This window comes from Thunnus maccoyii, chromosome 5, assembly GCF_910596095.1.
Source record: "Thunnus maccoyii chromosome 5, fThuMac1.1, whole genome shotgun sequence".
In the NCBI taxonomy this organism is placed as follows: domain Eukaryota; kingdom Metazoa; phylum Chordata; class Actinopteri; order Scombriformes; family Scombridae; genus Thunnus; species Thunnus maccoyii.
Window position 1 is genome coordinate 20,972,856 of NC_056537.1, and position 25,192 is coordinate 20,998,047.

A 25,192-nucleotide genomic window follows, 5' to 3' on the forward strand; every position below is an offset into this window, starting at 1 on the left:
GTTTAGTCCAGTGGTTCCCAACCTAGGGGTCGGGCCCCTCCAAGGGGTCACCAGATTAATGGGAGAGGAAAAAAGAAAAAAACAAAGCTCTGATACACAATTTTTCTCTAATCTTTGATTTTTGGTGAAATATTGTATCATTTGAACATTTATTGAAATGAAACCATGTGACATGTTTAGAGGGAAAAATCACTATTTGGTGGAGCTGTTAACAACTCATAGACATCTGAAATGTGAACCGACTACACACTACTTTTTGTAAGACGTCAAAAGCCAAAAAGGTTGGAAACTACTGGTGTCATCTTTAACAATGTGTTGTATTTTAAAACCTCGTTATATACCTCCATTGTGTCAAATCTTCATCTGAAAAGTAACTAAAGCTGTCAAATAAATGTAGTGGCGTGAAAGTATGAAGTAGCATCAAATGGAAATATTCAAGTTAAGTACAAGTACCTCAAAATTGTACTTAAGTACAGTACTTGAGTAAATGTTACTTTCCACCACTATAAATAGTACAGTTGGTCTTGTTATTTGTGCAGGGAATTAAAAAGATCCTACAAACAAAGAGGTATTCTCTTGTCTCACTGTGCAGGTTTATTAACATGTACACCTGTCAGCTTTGTTTGTGAAATACATATAGTAAGTAGCTGTGGAAAAATACATAAAAATGTTTCAATTAGCAGAACAATTAAAGTAGAAAATGTATTAAGTGTTGAACAAGTGTTGACAAAGGAGAAAAAAAAACACATTGGAACTGTATTGGCAGAAAATGTGAGAAATTGTGCCTTTTGGGGGCAAATGTTGTGGAATTTGAAGGAGAATATTTAAGTCAGTGCTCCTGTCACAGAAAATAAGATATCCTGTCAGAGATGTGTCAAAATAGCTTCATGCTGAAAACGTTTGCCAACATATAACTCCTCTTTGGGAGTCAGATTTGTTCCCTCTCTTGACAACTTGTTTTTGTTTGACTAAAGCCTGTTAATTAGTCAGTCAACAAAACTGACTTCACAGGCTATTAAAAAGTAATTTTCATTCATTTTTATAAAAAGTTCAGTTCTACATTAATGCTAATTAGAATCATACCCATATAACCGGATAGTTGTGAGGTGAGATTATAGCAAGTAAATGTTTGTTCTTATTTCAGGTTTTATGAGGTAATAGATGATTTCTTCAATTTAAACTGGATTATAGAACATAATTGTTTTGCAACAGTGAGCTTTCACTTGCTGCAGATACTGCAAAAGCCAATAAAGCTGTAGAGAAAAGAACATAACATCAGCAGAGAGATGAAATACTCATCTGAACATGCAGAAAAATTACGTACTGTAGGTGAATCAGTGCCACTTTAGACCCCGACTCCCATACACCAATAATAACTAGATTGCCAACAATTACTCAAATGATTATAATTCAGTTATTCCAAACATTCATCTCATTAAACAGTATCAGGATGTCGAGCAGCTACGGCCACCTCACAGTAACAGGCTCCTCAGTTTGAACCTCAGTCCTGGTTGTGTCTGTCCAGATACAATCACAGTGAAGTGGAGACTCTAAACTGTCCATAGTTGTAAATGTTAGTCTGGTTATGTTTGTCTGTATGTTTTTTTCCTCCCAATAAATGTTGCCACAGGCTGCAGTTTCCTTAAATAGGAATATTTTATCACAGAAAATTATGTGAACGTGTCTGGTTAAAGGGATCATATGCATTTAAACCAAAACATTATCTATGAATACTGTTTAAAAATGTTAACCCACTTTCAAACTTGAAATTAGATTTTTCTGTAATCGTTATCTTGTACTTTTATGTACTTTTTTGTTTCATAAAATGACATGTTTGAGTATATTTGTTCTACAATCTATGTGTTATGCACTTATTTTATAGCACAACACATTTTCATAGAATTCAAAATACATATTTGTTATAAACAGTGTATAAGCTGTATTTTGATTTGACAAAACACATGTTTCAATGAGCGTCGAGCTCAAGGACACCAAGATTATCAATCTATCTCTGAAATCTGTTTAGCGGATATTGATATTGACACGCGGGTCAGGTGATTAAATCACAATGGAGGGCAGCCTTTTTTTTTTTTTTTTTTTACTCTAAAAAGGTTTCCTCGGTTGTGAATCCTGTAGGATTTCGGAGAGATGGGCACACATAACACACAGGATCTATGTTCCAATAAATACAAACCTCGGCAGGGGTCAGAGGTCAAAGGTTATGGGACTGAAGTGCAATGACCCTGGCACAGCAGGACATTCTCTCTATAGAAATGTAATTCTTTCTGCAGTGTGGCCCTTGTGTTACCGGCCCAACCCCCCACTGTGTTGTCACTTGGGAGCATGAAGAGAGAAGTAAAAATCAGCTCAGAGGACTTCAGAAAAAGTTTCTTCTTCTTCTCTAACATCAAAATGTGAATTGGGATTTGGAGAGAGGGCTGAAGTAGAATCAAAAAGCTGCAGAGATGAAGTCCATGTTTGTCAAATTAGGGAAATCTACATTAAATTCTATTAGAAACATTTTTTATCTTATATTCAAGTATGGAAAGTATAGACAGGACAGGGCTCAAGAGATCAATATAATTCAACACTTAGCTCTTGTGCTGACACTTATTATGATTATTAAATAGATACAATGATGTGTTTGCCATTTTGTTAATATTTAGACATTTTTGTGCATTTTCCCACAGAAAAAAAGAGATTTAAAAAAATGAAGACATCTGACAAAGATGAGTCAATGTTTTAGATTGTGAAATTATTTATGTGCCAACATTTTTTCCACACACATCAGTTTCAACTGTGATAGTTTAACAGTCACCACAGACGGTTTCCAGTGCTTTTATTTACAGAAAAGTGACTAGACTTCATGTTACTGTACACTTTGATATTTTCCCTTTTTATAAATACCCATAGGGTAATAGGTCCTCAGTAGCTTTGAGTGCATTATAAAACACACAACCCTAGGTTAATGCGTCCTTTACTAACCATACAAAACAGTGAACAAAGTACCAATTGTAACATAGAAAATAAAGGATACACCATGTTACAAAGTTACAGAAAATACATACTATATATATATTGTCACACGAAAAAACAGCAAAAAAGCTTGCGACAGAATACACTCGCACAGTTGTTGTTGAGTCACAGCATTCAATCGTTAAAAAAAACCATCCAAGATGAAGACAGCTTAACATACTGATCAAGGTCTTTCATAAATTTATATCTGTCATTTATGTTGTGTGTTTTGGCTTTCGTGCCACTGTTTGTAACTGGTGTCACAGGAGAGCGTTAAGGCAGCACAGTATGTCCACATCCTGCGGCAGACGGTAGTTTTAGTCTGTCGCAACGAGCCCACGAAAAGATCCTTCACAGTGCTGAGCGACAAGAGGAGACGGCAGTGTCACAGAGATTGTACTGGTGTCAGTATCAGCTTAGAGCACACTGATCCTTCAGTCGCTGACATCACTGACTGACTGTTTGTAGGACTCCTGTGTGTGCGTGTGTGTGTGTGTGTGTGTGTGTGTGTGTGTGCTGACTTATGAGACTGACGAGAGAAACTCTGGCAGAGGTGTACATTCCTTAAAACAAAGGCACAGCTTGGCAGCAGCATTGCACTCTTAAAATGATTTTGCTGCAAGTTTTGAGAATCTATATGATTTCAAAGAGACTTTTTTTTTCCTTCCGACAGTGGGCAAAAACATAAATTGTTGTAGAAATTCCATTAAACCGCCGCACAAATTACACCACAATCATCAAAATGATTTAATGAGATGTTTCAAATTGTCAGTACGTCCATACCATGATTCCTATTACCTTGCATTGGTACTTTTCACACTCTGCTACTCCTTTTTCTTATGTACTTGATTGGAAGTGTTCAGAGACTTTCCATCCACCAGCTTGGCAGGCCTGGAGCTTATACACGGCTGTCCAAAGCAGCGTTTAAAGGCTATTTCGCCCAGCCTGTAGTGGCCTCTCCGTTGATGTAGGCAAAGCCGGGGAAATGCTGTGAGTGTTCATACTCTGAGTTCCTGCGTGGGCCCAGGGGAGAGTACATGTCCCCGGAGGCGGCATAGCGGGATGAATGCATAGGTGGGCTGGTGTAACAGCTGTTAGCCGGTGACACATCTGGCCACCGGGGGGCGACAGGTGCGGGGTGCAAGCGAGGAGTGCTACCCATCAAGCAAGGCTCCATTCGGGACATCTGACCGTTGAGCTGGTACTGCGGAAGAAAAGAGGAGGAGAGACGTTATAGTGCTGCAGTGAAGTCCTTTATTGACAGAAGCAGGAAAAAACAGCGACTAGAAGCTGCAACTAATGATCATCATCAATTAACCTGCTGATTATTTTCTCAGTTGATTGATTCATTGTTTTGCCTGTAAAATGTCAGAAAATAGAAGTGCCAATCATAATTTACCAGAGTTGAAGATCATGATTCAGATTTCGTTTTGTCCCACCAATTGTCTAAACTCAAAAAATATTCAGTTAACTATCATATGAGACAAAGAAAAGCATCAAATCAGCACATTTAAAAAGGTAGAACCTGTGAATGTTTGGGATTCTGCTTGAAGCGCGACTCAAATGATTAATCGATTATCAAAATAGTTTCAGATTCATTTTCTGTAAACTGACTAATTAAGCAACTGACTAACTGTTTCAGCTCAGGATTAAATCATTGCCAACTAGAGAAAGAGAGTAGATTATGAAAGACGCTTAATGTGGACATCTGGATGACAAGTTTGCCAAAACATTTCACGGAGTGGACACAAAGGTGATAATAACTGTGTAGAAATCTTATAATTTCCTTGTTGATAAATGCAATTAAAAGCTATTAAACTGTAAATTAGACAGAAGAGACTAAATGAATAATAAGAAAGATAAGATTTGGTGGAGAGTTTCAATTGGGGATTTTTTTTACTTGAACATCTCTCATGGATGAGGGGTTACAGATCCATCAATAAAGGTTAAAGTCAAGGTTATTTTCTCTCTGCTCAAGTCCAGGCTCTCCAGCACTTACACTGCTCAGAAAATTCTGACTTGACACCAAATATGTCTCAAATTGTTCTCTTTATTATTTCGATTTTTCATCTTTAATTATTCAGTTAACTGTTAAATTATATTTTTCTTTGCTTTTAATTCCCATAAAGAAATAGGCCTGAAAATACGTTTGTTATCTGTCTGACGGAGAGTTAGATGAGAAGATCAATATCACTTTTATAACTGTTCCATAAATATAGGGCTATAGCTAGCAGTCACTTAGTTTAGCTTAGCATAAAGATTTGGAACAGGGGTTGGTTAAGCGCAAGGAAAGAAATAGTCTGGCACATAACCACCTGTAAAATTGTGATTTCTTTCGGTACAGATACAGATAACCGAGGTAAACCGGATATATTATGTTAATTATTGAGCTTTAGAGGTGCTGGTTGGCAGACTTTGTTAATCCGAGGCAGAGCCAGGCTAGCTGTTTCCCCCTGTTTCCAGTCTTTGTGCTAAGCTAAGCTAACCGGCTGCAGGCTCGGGCTTCACATTTAACAGACAGATATGAGAGTGGTGTCAATCTCCTCATCCAACTCTCTGCCAGAATGCGAATAAGCATATTTCCCAAAATGTTGAATTAGTCCTTTAATGAAGGTCTAAATGCTGTACGTCTTTGGTGGAGAGGTACAGGATTCTATATTCACTAATGGCCTAAAAGTAGTCAACATTTCTGGAAACAGCCAATAAAATACCCACTATGTGCTAATTTTTTCATTATAGTGCTGAAGGTTGCTGAAAGACATGACCTCAGTGTCCTTAACGGCAGCCACAGTCCTGCTGATATCATATTTGATAATGTGTGTCAGCCATGTTGCACAAAGTGTGAACTGACCCTCCTGATGGTAATTTCCTGTCAGGGGAAATTGCTTCACAAGTTGTACCACAGTGATCAAAATAGAAAATCAAGCCACTTAAGACAATTAGCTGAAAAAGTGTTTTTCCTGTGTTATATATGTTGCCTATGGTGACCGCATTGACTGCGTCGGCCTGTTGATAAAAATATTTCGGACAGATGGGGATCTGACAAAGTTTTCTGTTCGTTTGAGCTCCATCTCCAACCTCTCACATGGACAAAGTGCAGGCATTGTGCCCGATTTAAGCTCAGACAGGCCTAAAAAAAAAAGTGGAAGTAAAACCCTTCTCCCTTTTCTCACTAAATATAAACACGACAGTCGATTCCATTATGAGGGATCACGGCATGGAAAAAGACAGTCACTGCAGGTCAGAGAGCAGAACAGACGGCTCAGCTGCCTCTTGTTCACAAGCAGAAAAGAGACCATTGAATAACAATATTTTAATAAACGCCCCCTTGCCCTACTCTGCGGCTACTGGCTCAAACAGATGAAGAGACCATTGAGAGCTGGAAAGAGGGGTAACAGAGCAGGGCCCCTCTTGGCCCTGGCCGAGCCACCTTTCACTGTCTGCTTCCGCTGTGTGGAGAGGGTGATTCGGGGACTTTTAGAAACACGGCGAGCGCTCAGGCCCGGCTGAACTCCTCCCACTATAAAGGCCGTGGAGGCTGGAGGGCCCTTGACAGGAAATTACCATCAAAAGAGTAAACTCACACCAGTCGCTACATGAGCTGTAACATCAGCGACTCCTTCTCACGTTTAAATCTTCAGTCCTTTATTTACTGTCTTTAAGGGACAGCTCAGATTTGAGGGGCCAGTCTGATCATTTTCTCACCCACAGAGCTGCTGTTGTGTAAATAATGTATCTTGGCACTTAATTCTGGGCATATTTATGTGTATCTGCTTCTACTTGATAATGTAAATAACATAAGACAGTTGCACACATTTCGGTATTGTAGCTACATACAGTTTAAACTTTACAGTTTACACATTAATACAAACATTCACTCACATTATTGCAAACATCATATTCATATTTGTTTTTTTAAAAAGTGGTGGAAAGTGACTGCATACCATTACTAAAGTACTGTGCTTAACTACAATTTGAGGCGTTTGTACTGTACTTAAGTATTTCCACTTCTATATTTCTACATTTCTGAGGGAAATACTGCACTTTTTACTCCTCTACATTAATCTGTCAGCTACAGTTACAAGTTGCTTTGCAGATTTTACACAAAAAAATATATCATCTAATAATATGGTACATTTGTTATAGATTAAACTTCCCTACAGTATTTTAGTAGTTAAAATGTCTCCTTGACCAGCTGCAACTTTAGAATATACCTTATACAGTATATTTTATATAAATTACAATAATCCAATATAAAATATATGATGACTTAAAACTGAAAGGAGTCATTTAGCATAAAGAGTACTTTTACTATTGATACTTTAAATAAAGTTTGCTGATAATACTTGACATTTAATTATATATAATTTTGAATACATTTTACATTTTTTATTGTAACTCAGTACTACACTGTATTTTCATACTGTGTTTTACTTAAGTAAAGAATCCAAGTACTTCTTCCGTCAATGTTTAAAAAGTACCATCAAGTTTTCAGTTCAGCAAGTCTAAAAGTGTTGCTTTAAAAGTGAAGTGATTGTGAGGTGGGGTCCTCATAATCCTTTGCATTTTGCATTCAGTTACAAGTTGGTAAAACCAAACCAAATTTGGTCAATTTGGATGGTCATTTATCTAAAAACAGTAGCATATACTGCATGTACCCATCGGGTGGAAATGAAGTTTTCATTCTCTAAATGTAATTTTAACAAGTTTTAGTAAGTTGGTTATGAAATAACATTTAAAATGATTTTAACATTTTAAAATTGTTTTTATACCTAAATAGATTTTTATAAGAGTAACTAATTGATTTACATTCAATAAAGACACAATTGGTGACTGAGGCTGACCTGTGCAGATGAGCGATGGTAAGCGGAGTAGTGGAGGGGGGCTGGGATCGCCGGCTCATGGGCCAGACTCGGGTACTGGCTCTGGATGGAGTGAGGGTGCTGGTTGGCGTAGCTGCCATAGTTGTAGCTGCCAGTATATCTAGGATGGAGTAAGCAAATCAAAATCAATTAAAAAAAACAAAAAACAAACAAAAAAAACCCACCATTGAAAGGTTTCCAGAAATGTTAAGGCTGAAATCATAATTACCCATGCTCCTCTCTGTGGGTGTAGACTGGCATCCGGTGGGTGGAGGACGGAGGAGGGACTGGTGCACTGCTCCTCATACAGGACAGCTGCTGCCCGGCCTCTGGAGCGGAGCCGCCTGCTGTTGTCACTGTGTATGTAAGGGACCAGGTATATGACTGAACAGCGCCTGGTAGACACATATATGGAACACAGAGACAAATGTGACGGTGCAGACGATCTAACTGTGTGTGTGTGTGTGTGTGGTGAAACTTTGCTTGTTCGGGACGCCTGCTGCGTGTGACTATGAGTCCCCTTCTCACCTGTGGTGGAGGTGACTCCCGTGTACTCCGGGGACACGGCTGCTGTGGGGGAGCTGACCGAGGAAACACCCACAGAATGGACCGACCGGGCCGGAGAGTAGGATGCTGGAGACGGGGAGGTGGGAGTGGTTTCTGTCAGCGTAAATTCCTCCTCTCTCTCTGCTGAAGGTGAGAAGAGACAACAGAAGGCAATTTAATACAACCTCAATGGCATGTTTGGTGTTCAGGAGCCAAAACAAATCTTCAGTTACTTTGAGAAGGTCAAACTTTTTGTGTGTATACAATTAAAACACATGTGGGGCAAAATACGCATGTGTACTACTGTAAATAAAAGAAAAGTAAAGTTGATTCTACAACATTCTGTTCATCGTATTTCTTAAAGCAGGTTTATTGCAAACACACAACCTTTAATAGACTTAATATACTGCATTTATAAAGGTTTAGATATGCTTCAAAGGTTTAGATATAAGCACAATTAGATAAAGGTACAATTCACTCTTTTTACTGCACTTTGTACAAATATAAAGAGAAGTACCTCATGTCAATATCACCATTTGTAAGCTGTAATTGCAAAATCTTCAATTGATAAGAGTAAACCTCCTCAAAGACCATCGGTTCTGGAGATTTTCTGCCCACTGACCCCCCTCTTAAGTCAGAAAATTTTCAGTTTCAATATTTAGAGATTTACTGTGTGTTGTATTCTTGAGAGCACAGCAGAAGCTCCAAATCCAGTTAAAAAGTTTAAGAAAAATATACGAAACAACGATCGATACATCAGTCTTGAGGATCTCTGGTGACACCACTACACTACTAGACATGTTTACAGCTGTACTGTACTGCAGGTAGCGGTCTCACCTGTGCTGCCCTCGCCCTTCATGGCCCTCATGAGGTCGTTGGCCCTCTCCTGGCAGTGCAAGGACTCCAGCAGGTAAAGCACATAATCATCAAACATGAGATGGATCAGGTGGAAGGATCCTGCGTAGACACAAAGGATGAGTTTTACACAGAGAAAGATGAGTGATTTGTACAAAAACACGTGGAATTAACTGTGTGTTAAAAAGTGACTTTGAAAAAAAAAGCCTATCCATCTTTTAGATTAGGACATAAATGATTATGACCATTAAGATTGAAACATTTCTAAAAGCATCCGAGTGATGACATCACATCCTCCAGACTGACAGGACGGCTGCTGTTATTGAAATTTAAAAAAAAAATCAAGTGCGGTTGTTTCCATGTATCGAGTCAGAGCCAGAAATATGTCAGCTGACCCCGGGGTCGTGCGGAAGATGAGACCGTGGCATGTGAGGGAGTGTCACAATTGTGTCATTGTGCCGGTCACTGCTGCCGCCGTACGCATAATAAACACTTGTGGCTATTCAGGGGAGCCGGCCGTAATCCTGACCGGTCATAAAACGGAACAGACAGGCAAACACATCGGGAGAGGGGACGGGCGCTTTTGTTAATTAGCTGTTTGTGCACAGAGACCTGCTTTATCAAAACACTGCAACCAGCTGTGTCTTTGATATTCACAGACAGAAGCCAAAGGACAGAAGTAAGGGAAGGAGAAGCCATTTTCCCCTTTCTTTCGTTTTTTACGGCTCTTCTCTTACTGCAAACCTAAGTCGCGCACAGTGCGCTATTAAACAACAGCAGTGTGATCTGTTCCTCCTCTCTTCTTTTTCAGACTTAACATACACAGAGTAAATGATTATTTTGTTGCACTCAACCAAAATTTAGATCATTTTTTAGGAGTTTATAATTTTACATCAGCCGTCAGTGATGTTAAGAGTTTAACCTGCAAACATCAGACATAAATGTGAGATGATTCACTTTTGGAATAAACTTGAATTTGAAACCAGAACTTTTTTTGGACATCCCTCAATTATTGAGGTAAAATCTTTATTTCATATAATCTATTTTTTGTTTTTCAAATAATGTTACAGTGCAAATGTATTTCTAGTTGTATATGTAGTTCCTAATGTACATTAAAATCAAAGATGGTCGGTTCAGGTTTTGGTACAAACCTAAATTACAAACATACAGTATTGTCTCATGAAGCATAATTTAACCAAAAGTCAAAGATCTCTGTGTGCACTGTTACAGTCGAGTATACAGCCATTAGCTATAGAAACAGGCAGGTTTAATTGTCTGCATGAAGAGGAAAAGATTGTTTGTTATGTGATTTAGGGGGAGATTGAAGTCCATTTCATGTTTTATTGCTCAACATAAGATTAAATGTCTTCAATTTTTAGTAAAATGTGTATCTGATGAGTTCTTCTGGTTGCATTATTATAAAATCTTGAGCTGTGTTTTAGAAAAGGAGCTTTTGTTTGTAATAGTAGAAACAATGTTCCTGTCTGATAAATGTTTCACCACTGCAGCAGTATTTTTGGAGTCATAACATTTGTATGTATATGATACATTAAATAACATAACTAACTAGCTACTGTAAACACATAATACACTGAATTCATGATGACAGCAGCAGCAGCAGCAGTGTGACAGACTGTTAGCAGCTCACCAAAGCTGGGTGCGCTGTGGAGGGTCATATCCCGGATGACTCTGGTACCGAAACACGACCACATCAGCAGGAACTGTTGGGCCACCTTCTTCAGGCACCCGGGCCTCTTCCCTGCCACCTAGAGAGAACATTTCCATGAGAAAAGAGGGGGAAGGGTCGGGATGCCGGGGTAGAATTAACCCCTAGGTCCGTATTGGGGCTTAACCCTCAGGAACGAAAAACATGTCAACAAGTCAACTATTTAATTTGCCCCCAGGGACACGCCTTCCTATTGAACTATTGTCTGGGCAGTCCAAGACGTTGCCGGGGCAACCAAATTTTACAAGCCCATATCTGGCACATAATGGACGCAAATGGGAAGCTTGAAGACATCATTAACTGGGAGGATTGCAACCTAAGTGCCTCTGTGTAGGAAAGACAAGAAGCTTTCAGCCACAGGTGTCTTTTTAAGGGCAAAATCATCAGAGTCCTGCTGTGCAAATACTTCAAGCTTTTAGGTAAAGTCACTTGAAAAAAAATACATAAACATCACTTCACAACAAATGCAGATGGAGTGGGTAAGAATGTGCTGAGTCAGACTAAATTTCAACAGCTGTTTTCTGAAATTAGTTTAAAAAAAAGACGGTATTCGCTGCCTGACCTTGACGACACAGCGGTCCACCATCGAGTCCAGCCACTCGATGTAAGCCTCGATTGGAGACTGCTCCTCCAGTAGACGATCAAACTCCTGATACACTGTGACAGGAAGGAGAAAGTCAGGTTACACACTATTTTACATCACATGAGACTGAGAAAAAACACAGATTTGGATGCAAATGGCATCTTTACACGTCAACTTGCACGTATCTATGACCTCTGATCCTGTCAAGGCTGATTCAGAGGAGTGAGGACGGAGTGAATTGGAGATGCTCCACGGGGTGTTTCAGCGGAGAGTGAACTTGTTTAACCTTTTGGTCTCCATCATTAATGCTTGACTCTGCTGGTCGTGGGAATGATTGTTCCTCGCTGTGTTGTTTGTGTGGTAGTAAAGTGTGACTCTCTGTCTGTCCGTGAGACGCAGCACTTAAGACGACTACGAGTAGGATCTGTTTAAATGCGTCGGACTTACAGTGGATAATAAGCTGCCTGTGCTCCTCTTGTGAGTCCTCCATGGTGTAAAGTGTCTGCTTGGTGATGCTGTTCAGGTCCACATTCCTCCAGTCCTCCAGCATTTGAAAGGTGATGTCGGCGCTGTTTATCACAGTTCGCGACGCCTGGGGAACCAGATAAATCAACAATATTACTGACACAAGCATACTCATATGCCTTATCAGCTGTTTGTTCATATGGATTTTATTAAAAAAAACATTCAGAACATGATAGGCACCTGACATAGGTGGTTTAATGAGGTTTGCCGCTTTAGAATCTGAGAAAATCTCCTCGATACTGGAAACAAAAAGGAGAAACAAAATGATGGTTAATCCTGTCATCTTCCTTTAAAAATGAAAGCATATTTTATCAAGATGTGAACCATTATGACAAAATGTGGATTTTTAAAATGGAGACACTTACATTCAAATTTGATATTCCTCAGGTTCTCCGGAAGGTCGTGAAGTGCTATTTTAAGCCACTCATCAAGCTGTTTGGCAAATTTTCGAATAACCTGAGTCAAACTGTGGAGGGAAAACCAAAGCGCAATAAGTACCTGAGGCACCTCTTATTATTTAATTTAATTTCAGCTGCACCAAATTATTATTTTCATTATAGAAAATAATGATGATTTTCTTGATTAATGGATCAATAATGTGGTCTATAAAATGTCACACAGCAGATTAAAAAATGCAGATGAGAGTCAAATGAGACGTCTTCAAATTGATTCTTTTGTCTGACCAAAATTTAAAGATATTCAACAGGCCAAACACCACTCGTTGAGGAGGACAGTGCAATGCTATTGAAAGCTTTAGAAAAAGCTAGTAAGTGGGCCTTGAGTTGAGATTTATTTTTTTGTTAAACTACAAGCTCAGGAGTGAGCTCAGATGCTTAACAAAGACATTCAGATTACTCTCATATGTGACAGAGAAAAGCAGCAAATCCTCACATTTGAGAAGCTGGAATCAGCAAATGTTTGCTTGAAAAATTATTCTAAAAATTATTTGATGATCAAAATTGTTGCAGATACATTTTCTATTGAATGACTAGTTGATTATTTGATTCAGCTTTACAAATGTGAATGTAAATTGTAAATGTAAATTTGTGCTTAAAAATCCAAAACACAATTTAGATAGTATACAATTTTATGAGTGGAAAACTTCTGACATCTGTGGCTGCAACATCTGCATGCAGTATTGGCAAAATTACATATTTTATATGTAAAAGAAAAGAAGAATGATTACTCTACTTTTCATATATATACAAAAGGTGGTGATATTTCCATTTTTGCCATATTTTGATCCTATTATAAGGTCAGCAGTTAAGCTAAGATTTGAGTTAACACTGATGTGTTCAGTATGCAGATCAGTAGGAAAGACATGCTAAGAACAATTTGTTCTACACAATAACACACCAAAATCCTACTGCTGATATAGCAGTGTAATATAGTAAAAAGTACAGTATAGTAAGAAGTGTAAAGTATTTTATTGGTGGTGGTTAAGGTGAGTTTCCCCCCTTCACTGTGAAGCAAGACAAAGTGCTATATAAATGTAATCCATTATTATTATAAGAAAAAACAAACTTGCATGCAAGTTAACCTGAAGTGTGTTAAACAGCTTAAATCATTAAACTAAAACATAACCATGACATTACTGTGAATGCAGCAACTTTTCACACTGCAGGTTTGCCAAAATAAAAAGTGTAAAGACAAACTTATCTTATCCAGTTTAAGTAGTAGCGAATAAGAAAATGCTACAAAATTCACTGATGTTAAGAGTGAAGGTTACAACATGTGCTCACCTATCAGGCAGTGCTTGCAGGACAGTGGGCATCAGCACCCCAGAAATGGCCTTGTAGAGGATGGAGTCACAAACACCGACTATGTTCACCACCGTGGGGGAGCCGAGGACAGGGAGCATGTGGGGCGGCATGCCCTGCCAGAAGTGCAGCAGGAAGCTTTGGACCTGAAAGTACCAACACACGCCATGTTATTTAACATCACCGAAAATAAAAGTTTAATGTTTTTCTGAGCTGAGCTTTGTTGCCTACAATCAAACCGTTTGTTGAGACAGAATTTGATCCAAAAATAGTTTAAAACTGAGAAACCTTGCCTCATCAAAGTTGGCTCGGATGACCGTGTCCAGTATCCTCTGACAGTGCGTTCTGTACATCATGATGAAGGTTGACACCTGTGGGCAACAACAGAGTATTAATCTAATTGCACCACAAACTTAATAGCTTTTCTCTCTTTTGGGAAAACTAAAGAAAAAGTGGTACAAAAACAAGGAAATAAATCTTGAACAAAGCATGTGAACCAATAAATACATGTTACAGGTCTAGGCTGGAGCGAAGTAATATAAAACTTTAGAGCTTTAGAGATCAGCAAAACACAAACCATTTAAAATCATGGCCCCCTCTTTAAAAGCCGGACAGCTAGTGCCTGTCCTTTGTCCATTACTAGATCTTATTATCTCCCCCAAAAGATTAAGAGTTAGTGAGGAGCCAGCATATAAATCCTCAAGGTCCTTCTCTAAATGCAAACCCAGTGAAGGTCCCGGGCCAGATAAAAGGCCGGAGCCAGAGGGGGCGCAGAGATGGTGAGATGGCAGGGAGAGGTGGAGGGGAGGGGTGAAGCTGTAAGGATGGACTTTTAAAACTCCTGTTTACCCTCTCTTCTGGCAGGCTGGCGGGCAAATTTAGGTCTTTGACATTTGGAAACTCTGGCAGGAGCGTCCCCAGTTTGGAGCGCGGTGAATACGCCACTGTCTGCTTCGTGACCTCTTTCTTCCCCGTCTCATTCACCCACGCCGCTCCCTTTTTGGAGTACATCACGTCATAATACTGAGAGGTCTCCTTCACCGCTATGCCGTAGTAGTGGTACCTGAGTAGAACAGAGGGTTTGACGGGTGAATAGAGCTTTTATCCCTCATCGAGTACTATTGGCACCATTATAGCCTAGAAACATTGGTGAAAGAAGAATGTGGAATAAAACAAGAAAAACAATTTGTTCAGATTTTATATCAACATATACATCTGCATACTATTACAAATAAAACATCAGTAAAACTATAACAGTTGGTTTTGTCAGATTACATGCTTTTATCTGTTTTTTTCATGCAATTCAGAAAAACAAAATAATCTTTTCAAAATGTATATGTATGCTACATTTTCAGATCTTTACTAATATCATCAGTGATAAAAGTGTTTCGTATCGACTTAAGAGTGTAAATTAGGTCATGAGAAATCGACTTTTTGATAAAAAAACGAGAATCTATGTAAAAAAGTTATTTTAACTTTTATTGTTTTTATCCTGCGTCATGCTTAGTTTGAGGCATAACACCTTGTTTGTGTTACATGTTTTGTTTTTTTTCTAGGTTCATTTGTATTTTTTTGGGTCTGCATCTCCATGTTGGACTGTATTTGTGGTTTTATTTTGTTACTTTTTCCTCTGATAAATAAAACCAAACTAACTTACTTGGACTGCCCTCTTGTCCCCAGTCTTCTGGTAGTCAACGCTGGAAACTGTTGCCTTATAATCTGTTTATTGTACGAGAGAAAAAGTTGTCAGCTAAACATGTTTTTAAAGTGATAAGAGATTAGCAGTCTTCAACGATAATTTAGATAAAGCAGGAGGAAAAATTTACGGAGATTGAAACAAGTAACACAACAGGTCAAATAAGTTCTTTATAAAATATCAAATGATATGTTTTTTACTCAGCTGAAGAAAGAAGTGTGTCACAGAAAATGGTTGGGAATCTATTACACTTCATACAGTAAAGAGTACATTACTTAAAGGGAAATGCTGTACTTATACAGTATCTTTGGCTCTTTATGAGAAAGCGCTTAATAATGTCTTTTAGGACAACATGAAAGTCTCATAGCTGTATCCACAGGGAGGTCTGCGAGGAAAAAAAAAAGCTTTGAGAGCCATCCATTTATGACATCGAGGGGTATTACTTTTTTTTTCCTATATCAACAGTCTCCCCTCATCCATCCACCCACCCATCCTCACTCCTTCTTTCTCTCTCTCTCTCTCTTTTCCACTCCCTCCTTCTTCCTTTCCTCTCTTTTTGTCCCAAAGAGATTGGCTCCTTGGTCTAGCTCCTGGTGCAGAAACTTTAGCAAACAGTGTAGCTCTCCATTGTGTGGGATGAAAAAAGAGGCCAAGCTGTGAAGTTTCTGTCAGGCCCCGCTTGATAAATGAGCAGACAGGGAGGCAGTCCGGGCCCTCTCTCGTTTTTTTGTCCTGAATCAATGAAGCCTTCCTAAAGGACACCCCACACTGCTCCAGCCACTGATCTAACATTCCGCAACATCTCACCCTTCCAAATTTCCTTTAATTACACATTAATCCAGGCCCCTTCTCTTTTTCAATATCTTCCGACAGGAGCTGTGGAGGGGCGGGGGTGGGCCGGGTTGGGGGTTGGGGCCGGAGTCCAGGGTACAGGGGATGGCTGGGGGTAGGAAGGCTAAGGAACTTCTTGGGGTTGTGGGAACAGACGAAAGCACATCTCCTTTGGCTCTAGATTATGTGTTCAGTGAGCGACCGCAGAGCTTCGCTTCACACTGAGCTGCAGTTGATATTACTTCAACAGCAGCCAGAGCCGCAGCACAAAATGAATCCAGGCATGAAATGGACAGACTAATGCTTACGGCTGTCTGAGTGTACGAGATTATAGCCTTTATAGGGTTTATAACGTCCAACTGTTGTTTTGCATCTTCCTCTGTTGAGCCATTTTGTTCTAATTACTTTAAACATGCAGTGCATGTATAAATGTATATTAAAACCCTAAAAATCTGAGAAAAATATTCATTTTAGGGTGTCACAAAACTGTCAAATACACCACACCTGCATCATGGATCAAAAAACATTTTAAAGAGAGACATTCACCACAGAGTGATTTTCACAAGTTTTCAATGCATTTAAGGATCATTTTGAGTTAAACTGGATGCCAGTGGGGATAATGAGTATGAATGTTACCTTTCCAAAGCTGGCTGCATTCACAGGCTGTGTGTCGTGCTTTTCGCTGAAGTCTAGGTAATGCATGTAGAGGGCACTTCGGGGGATGCACACACCTTCGGCTATCTCGTAGTTCTCTTCTAGCCTGTAAATGACAACAGGATTCATCAGTATCCAGAAAATTACATCCCGAATATGGAGCGTTGTTAACATGAGTGATATGAAATGAGAAAATCGCATCTTTGAATTTAAACACGACTCATATGATCATGGCATTTCTGGTAAATGGTGAAAAATGTCAGCGAAAAGATGCAGCGCAGTGAGATAAAACTCACTGATGATATAAAATTATATGTTAAAATTAGGGGATTTAGCCTTTACAGTAAATTCTGCAGATTTGTAATCTCTACATCATTTAATGGTTTATTAAATCATACAGCACAACACACAATAGCACATGCAACACAACAATCTGAACTGAAAACTGAATAAAAGCACAATTATATAATTTTACATTAAAAGACACTTCAGGAAGGCTAAAGCAGCATCAAGTCCCCTCCTTCACAACACCAGACAACACGGATCATAAGACAGTCACTCATACATCCTAACAGTGTTAAATGTTTCAAAAAAGTGCAGTGAACAGCAGATTTACTGTAACACACAACTTTTCCTGTATTGTATTTAGCAGATACAATTACACAGACATCATCCAATGGAATAGACGTGTCCAGAAGATAATCTGCCTGATGATATCATGCAATCTCCTCACAGATGTTGTGGACAAATTCTGATAAATTCTAGGCAGAGCAAAATGTGAAAATGAAATGAAATGAAATGAAAATGTTGTTTTTAGTGACTGAAACACTCATATCAGAAATTAGTTAAATCTCCATTAAGTGACATTTATTATATTAACGTTGACTCGAATGATGCCCTGAGAATCAAAACACTTTTCTACAGCTTTATGTAGTTGTTGGTGTCTCTAAACATGATGCTGCATTTCGCATATTCGTACATCAGTGCTGTGTTGTTATGAGTTTGTTTTGGAGTATTTCTGCCCCCTAGTGGTCTAAGTAGGGCGCAGATTAAAACTCAATGTGTATCTGACATAAAGATTGACAAGTCATGGCACACATATATATTTACATTGCCTGTGTACATCTTAATACTAACAACAAAAGGGGACATAACTAAATAAGAAGGGACCCAACATTAAACCCTGAGGTACACCAGCACCACTACCAGTAGTTTTCTGTTTGAGATATTATTCACTCGTTTTGTGGCTTTAAGTGAAAAATTAAAGTGATTTTTTAGTAATTAGGTTTTTATGATTTATGAGATTGAAAGTTGTTTATAGAGCCCCTACCACACTGCTGTTTGTCAGAAAAACATTTCGGCCTATAGAAATACAAATACAAACTTGACTGCAAGTTTCTAAATGTTAGGAGCACAAAAGGAGAAATGCCTTCCTGTTTGTCATGTTTATCCTGTATACATCTACTTCTTTAAAGATCATAATACCAGAGCCAGTGCTTAAAGAAGCGACAGATTGATCGGAAAGATTTAAATTCTGAGTCTGGACCTTCACAGAGTCAACAAACTACACATTAAATCCTGTCATCACCTCATTTCATCATGACTTATATTCCCATTTACACCACAGGTCTGTTAATGCCTTTGAATTTATCTGTTAGCATGAACCCTCTGCTTCACCTACAATGTTAATAAAGAGGATTTCTTTGCCTCTCTGAGCTTTTGTAACCTTATTTATCAGTCCTAAATAAACGTGTCTTATATGGTACTTTGTTCTTGAATATTTAGTATATATGGCTACTGTAGGATTCTGGTGTTTCTGTTTTATTGTTTCAGTGAGCCACAGGAGATGATCTCTTTGACTTGATTCACATTTCATGTAAACATACACTAATAAAAGGATTACTGTCATGTTTTCAGTGATAAATTATCTGTTCAACTTTATTCTCAAAACTGGTTAATTCATTGATGGGTATTCTGTATCCTACTGGCATACTGTTGTTTCAGATACGTAAATATATAAACCTCTTTTTAATTATTCTTCCGACAATCAGACTGAATATTGGTCAGTCTGTCCTGTAACCAAATTGTTCTTTTTTTCTGGTTTAACAATGAAAACCGAATTATTAGTCAAAAATTCCTCATTTTGGTCACAAAAATAGAGATACTGTTTACTTTAAGCGCAACATCCTGCTAAAAAATCAGTAAATTTCTTGAGTAATACTGCAGTATTTTTGTTCAAGTTATCCTCTTCATAGTTGCAGCTGTCACTATTACTACAAGACAAAATGCTCAATATACACAGTGAAAAAGGATCACAATTACTACAGGGGCCAATTATAGTAGCATTTATGTGTATAAAGCTTCTTTTTAAATGGTACATAATTAGAGGTACATTGACTTAACTGCTTCTCATGCTGAGTTTCAGCTTCCCCTCAGTGCAGGTTAAATCACTGTTAATATTCATTTAAGCTGTGTGCATTTTGAATGCTATTAAGTAAAGGGTGTCATTGGTCATGGGGCTGTGCAACAGGCAGGAACAGATTGTATGAATTAGAGGTAATTGAGGTGGGGTTTCTATTTTATGAATTCATTTACGTACATGTGGAGGAAGTGATAGATGTGTTCATGTCAAAGCTTATTGTCATGTCTGTATGTGTAAAATGTCTCTATTGTGGTGCTGCGGTGCAGACAAAATTGCCTGTGGGAACAAACAAGACATAAAATCGTATCTGATTACACGATCAGATGGAAGATTAAGGTTTGAAAACAAATGAGATTTCTATAAATTCTGTCCTGTTGTTACTTAAAATACAACATTAGTTCAATATGTACAAACTAAAAATATACTTTAAAAACCACCATATTTGTGCTTCACCGGTAGATAATGTAAAGTCATCCATCAGCGTTTTGTATGAGTGTCACGTAAAACTATTCAAACTGATGCAGTTTTGTTATCTAACATGACGAATGATGTAGGAAATACTTTAATGAATTATTTAACTTTACCACCGTCAATGGAAATACATGCTGTTATGTATGTATCATTTTAAATCATGCAAAATAAATTTGACTGATTCTAAACTTAATAGCATTTATATGTGATGGTATCTGTGGTATATATATGTAATGGTGAGTGAAAGCTTAAGTCAGAATAATGCCTGGCTTTTTTATAGAGATAATTTTTGCATTCATGCACCATATTTGCATTTGATTATTTTGCGTTTGACATCAAATTTTGTCCTTTCTTTTACATTTTCTAACTTTTTTCTCATTATTTTTTACACATAACTAGACAAAAAAGTGTAAAAATTAAAACAACCCTTACCATTCCAGAGTAGCTGGTGTCGAATGTGGTTTAGAGGCTCTGTTGTTTTCTTTTTCTTCATCTGTAACATATAACACATTTAGGATTTTAGGGCAAAATGAAATTATTCAGGTAAAATGAGACATCACAATTGTGGGACTAGTGAATGTTTATATAACCAACCAAAATAATGTACAAAAACAAACTTTTTAAAAACTGACTTTTGCTGTTCAGAAATGGTTGCATTTATTGTGCTAAACACTTAACATTAACTAACGATAACAATAAATTAATGACGTATAGGAAACACAACACAATCAAACTGTACAAGATTCCTCAATGGATTTGGTAGTTTTAGTGGAACAGTGTTCCTCCTGCTTACGTTCATCGTTGGACATGTTCCCCAGAGACGTGTGACTGGAGTATCGCTTGCTCTCGCTCTCATTGAGGCATCTTTCAATCCAGCTCTCTAAAAAAGAGAAATGAAGGAGCACAGATCACTAAATCTGCTGCACCAACTGTGACTGTGTTCAGAAAGACTGTATATTAAAGACTTAATGTTGTTATTTACACAGAAATCATTATGAAATTATAAATCTGGTCAAAAGGATGTGTTTTGTAAATCTCACAACAGTGGGCCTGCTAATTTCCATTTGTGTAAAACATCAGTCAAAGTAGTTCTCCATTTTTTTTGGTTTTGATTTAATTTGCTCTGTAGTTGTCACTTTTAAAACATTTTCTGAAGAGCTCATTTTATCCTGCAGTAGAATAGAGCCAAAGCTGTATTTACATAAACAGTGCAAATCACTGCCTATACAGGACACTTTAAATGTCACTAATGTGACAGGGCGAGCTGACAACAATCGATTGTATGGGCAGCGGTGCAGCCATGGCTCTATTTGAGATGTTTTCACCAAGACGGCAGGAATCCAGCATTGTTCCCCGGAGACTACGAGCGTACACACTCGCTTAAAAGAGCCTGTGCACATTACTGAGGCAGTCTCGTGGAATAGAGGCCATTGTCCTGTTTTAATTTCTACTTACAAATAGCTCAACTGGTGTGCTTTCTGGGGCCGAGCTGCAGCAAAACACCAAAGCTTTCAAGTAGAAACAGCCTGGTAGAGTGAAAATCCATTTAATTTGTTTTCCAAGAAAAGTATTTAGTATTTCATAATTAGGCCTAATTAAGAAGGAAGGAAAATTTATATGATTACAATTATTCTTGTTTATTTGAGTGCAAAGAATTCTTACGTGTTATTTTTCTATATTTAATATGATACAACCTCCCCTTTACCAGTCACTTGTAATTAACTGCAAGTGCAGTACAGAATAATGGAATATAAAGTATGTTTTTCCATTAAATGTAGTAAATATATATATATAATGTAACCTAAAATGGAAATAAACTAATCTTAGAAATATACTTAACTTACACTACTAAAGAAAAATACTTGAACAGCTGCTGTTTTCTCCTTTAACACCGTGAAAACTACTTTTGAAAATTGTGTAAATCATTTATTTTTTTCTGCATGTGAACTGACAACAGTCGCCATAGCAGCTGTTGCTAGGACAGACTGTTGGCAGGACGACCTGTTGGTGCAGCCCATGGGGGGTGAGTGGGGGGTGTGGGGGGACTCAGAGGAGGTCACAGATATTGAAAAGTTTTAGGGACGTAGAAGTTTACACTCGGAGAGGAGTCTACACCTCAATGTGAGGCACGTGCTGATAGAAAAGGTCAGACTGCAGTTAGCGTCCCATCATCGCTCCACAGGAGGAGAAACTGAAAACTCACAGCCGTCTCAGCAAGTTTTTTTCTTTCTATGTTATGAAATATTATTATTATTTATTATTATTAGTAGCAGCAGCTTACTCTTTAATAGTCTATAATACTGTTGTTATCACCTTTAACATTATTGGCAGTTAAATCGTATTCTACATAACGTTCCAATTATAATGCCTGTTACACAATTAAATAAGCAGCCTGTGCATTTTATCTTTGACTAAAACACCACCGACGTCACTGACGGCCCTCCACAACAGATTCTGACATCTCTAAACATTTACCAACAATATTTGCTTCTTTTCACCTAAAAAAAAAGCCTGGAAGTGAAAAAGTGAGTCCACTGAAGTGAAGCTAATTCTCCACAGAGGCTCAGATCTCAAGCTTCATTTGCCACAGGGACAGATAAGTTGGGGATCTAAATAATTGGATTAAATTTGATCAACAAGTGAAACGGATGTTCACTCATTTATAAACACACATTCAGGACTCAACCACCTTACACTGCACCAGCATTTTAAAAAAAGGGTTTAATTAATCAAATAAACAATTTATTTTAAGTTTTTACAAAAAAGCCAATTCACAGCAGATAATGTAAATTACCGCATAATTTGTTTTATTTCAGTCTTTTAATCCAATTGAACATTAATCATTAATGTTTCTGATAGCCGAATAAAGTGCTCACTTATGGATGTAGAAGATATTTTATGGATAAATTCACTTTTGAAGTTTTGGCTAATTTATAAATTCTTTAGTTTTTCAGATTTTTAACGACAAAAAAAAGAGAATTTAGCTGCAAAGAGCAGGTGCAAAACACTTTAAATCAGTGGAAAAATGTGTCCTGTAACATAAAAACACTTCCCAAAAATGTTGCTGACCAAAAACACTCCTTCGTTAATAACTTGAGAAATCTTTAAATTGAACAAGTGATAAAAAAAAAAGTTCAAAACCAACAACCGAGCATCCAGATACTTCCTCTGAAAGACTACAGAGAAAAAGTTTGAGACTTCCACAAGTCCTGCAGCAGAAGCTGATGCAACGTTTCTGAACAGAAGCTGATTTTCTCAACACATCCAGAGCAGCAAAGCGAGCAGAGTTAACAGGACTGACCTGTGGAATCCATATCAGGCTCCTCCAGCAGCCCGCAATGCATCCTCTTCCCATCAACGACACTGGCTCCTCCAAGAAAATGGCTTAGTGCACACGTTTCCCCCTCCTCAGCGGCTCTCCCCTTGTCTCGCTCAGTGTTTCCGTGACCACTGCCCGTCACTGGAGATGTTGAGGATCTGAGGTTCGCCCAGAGAGGGGTGGTGTTGGAGGAGGAGAGGGGGGAGGTGGGAATAAGGGAGGAAGGGGGTAGAGACTCCAGAAATCCAGCGGGGGGAAAGCCAGACCCGTCAAAATGTTTGCTGATGTTTCATGGGAAAGGGGCTGATTTTATAGGAGCCCTGATGGGGACATGTCATTGATAGGCTTGGAAGGCTGATGAATGGCCCCAAGTCAGATGGGGATGTGGCAAGGCTCACTGGAAGTCTTTTGTGGGGCTGTTTTGAATAAGAAAAGCTCCCTCCCAACGAAAAAAAAAGAGGCTTAGATCTACGCAGTCCTAACACTGTGGCCTCCCCGTCTTCCATTATGGCATTTAATACGTTTTTATACACCCCCGAGCTCCAAATAAACATACATCCCTACACAATCGCAGCTCCTGCCATCCCTTCTGATTTTAACTCCCGTTCCACATCCCGTGGACACTTGTTGCCACATTTGGTTTGTTTCTTCCCTCCCTGGCTTGACACGCCGCCATTAAACCATCTTTGTGACAACTTTTTTCACAGAGATGACATATCATGTGCTCAGCTACCCAAAAAATTACACAAGTGTGAATTTTCTGGTGGAGTTCTCACCTCTTTTTGCTCACTCTTTCGCTGTGGCAACCTTATTTTGGTGTGCCTCTGAGAAGAGGGAACGGTCACAAAGGGGGGGAAGTAAAAGTGCAAAGCCTGAGGCTGGGAGGGCTCTGATGGAGTGCCTGAGAGCTGGAGAAGGGAAAGCTGTGATTAGAATATGAATGGAACCACAGGAGAGGGGGAGAGGAGAGGGGAAAGAAGAGGGGAGAGGAGAAAGGCGGATTATGGCTGAATTACTCACCACACCATGGATAGCAAAGGAGGACTTTCTCTTGCAGTGCGCAGGCGTGGGCACCGCTACTGCAACTCACCCACACACACCGTGTGTGAAGCCACCTGGGAGCACGTATGGGACAGGGTGGCGGCAACATCACATGGGACACTGTGCAAAGGGCCACAATTTGTTAAAACAGGGGTGTGCATCCAATCAGACTCGTATAGGAAGGAAATAGCTGCTGGAGAAAGTAGAAGAATGGATCAAAAAGACATGAAAAATCTAAAGAATGCAAAAAAAAGCCCTACATTACCATAACAGAAACATCATTTCTGACCTGTCTGTAAAGATTCTCTGTGATTAAGAAAATATTTAACAAGAAAAACATTATTAAAGCACACATTCAAAGGCCTTAATAGTGGCTCATGCAAAGCTGTGACCTCAAAGGAGGATCTAATTAATTTCAGTCAAATAAGGAGAAGGTGGAGACGTCCTTTTTCCATCCTGCCACTGTTATCTGCTTATTAGGGCCTCATAAAATAGGACAGGTGCAGCCAGCAAAAGAGCCTCTTCCACCCTTTCCTATTCTCACACACTCTACCCGCACAAACGGATGTGTACCGCTTTTGTTCAGTGAAAAGGCCCCAATTGAGTTGTGTGTGTATGTGCGAGTGGGGGGTATGGTTACGCTACATACGACATGTTGGTGGCATTAAGGCTTTGGTTTAAAGAGGAAACCATATGACTCAAAGCTACTTTCTCTTCTTGTTGGCATGAATAAGGGCGTCGAAGTAACAAACAGAAGCTATATGTTGTCACTGAACATTGTTGTATGAAGCGTTCAGCTGTCTGTTTATCACATAAAATGAGAGCGCCTCTCCTCTATAAATGAAGGAGCTTTAATCACCTCAGGTCATAAATTTAAATAAACACC

General features: G+C 38.7%; 1 protein-coding gene across 4 annotated transcripts; it reads right to left on the reverse strand.

The window, feature by feature from the left end:
* Nucleotides 1-2,822: 2,822 nt before the first annotated feature.
* rfx4 (regulatory factor X, 4) lies at nt 2,823-24,924 on the reverse strand. 4 transcript variants are annotated; one of them, XM_042411941.1, is made up of 19 exons: nt 24,286-24,924; nt 23,248-24,173; nt 20,740-20,826; nt 20,379-20,439; nt 17,036-17,159; nt 15,530-15,591; nt 14,722-14,935; nt 14,166-14,243; nt 13,855-14,018; nt 12,478-12,578; nt 12,293-12,351; nt 12,035-12,179; nt 11,567-11,661; nt 10,927-11,044; nt 9,261-9,380; nt 8,406-8,567; nt 8,107-8,233; nt 7,860-7,998; nt 2,823-4,219 (listed from the first exon to the last, which is right to left on the reverse strand). In XM_042411941.1, the coding sequence occupies exons 2-19, from the start codon at nt 23,288-23,290 to the stop codon at nt 3,947-3,949; spliced, it is 2,172 nt and encodes a 723-aa protein (XP_042267875.1). In that variant the 5' UTR covers nt 23,291-24,173; nt 24,286-24,924; the 3' UTR covers nt 2,823-3,946. The 4 variants fall into 4 exon arrangements, with proteins under 4 accessions (XP_042267875.1, XP_042267872.1, XP_042267873.1 ...); XM_042411938.1 differs by having other exon boundaries at nt 8,107-8,272; XM_042411939.1 differs by lacking the exon at nt 24,286-24,924 and having other exon boundaries at nt 8,107-8,272; nt 23,248-23,423; nt 24,042-24,104.
* Nucleotides 24,925-25,192: the final 268 nt, after the last annotated feature.

Coding starts and splice junctions, on each gene's coding strand:
- rfx4 (XM_042411938.1), bottom strand. CDS start 23,290: ATGCATTGCGGGCTGCTGGAGGAGCCTGATATGGATTCCACAG. Junction 20,440..20,739: donor GAACATGTCCAACGATGAAC/GTAAGCAGGAGG, acceptor TATATGTTACAG/ATGAAGAAAAAGAAAACAAC. Junction 17,160..20,378: donor ACACCAGCTACTCTGGAATG/GTAAGGGTTGTT, acceptor TGTCATTTACAG/GCTAGAAGAGAACTACGAGA.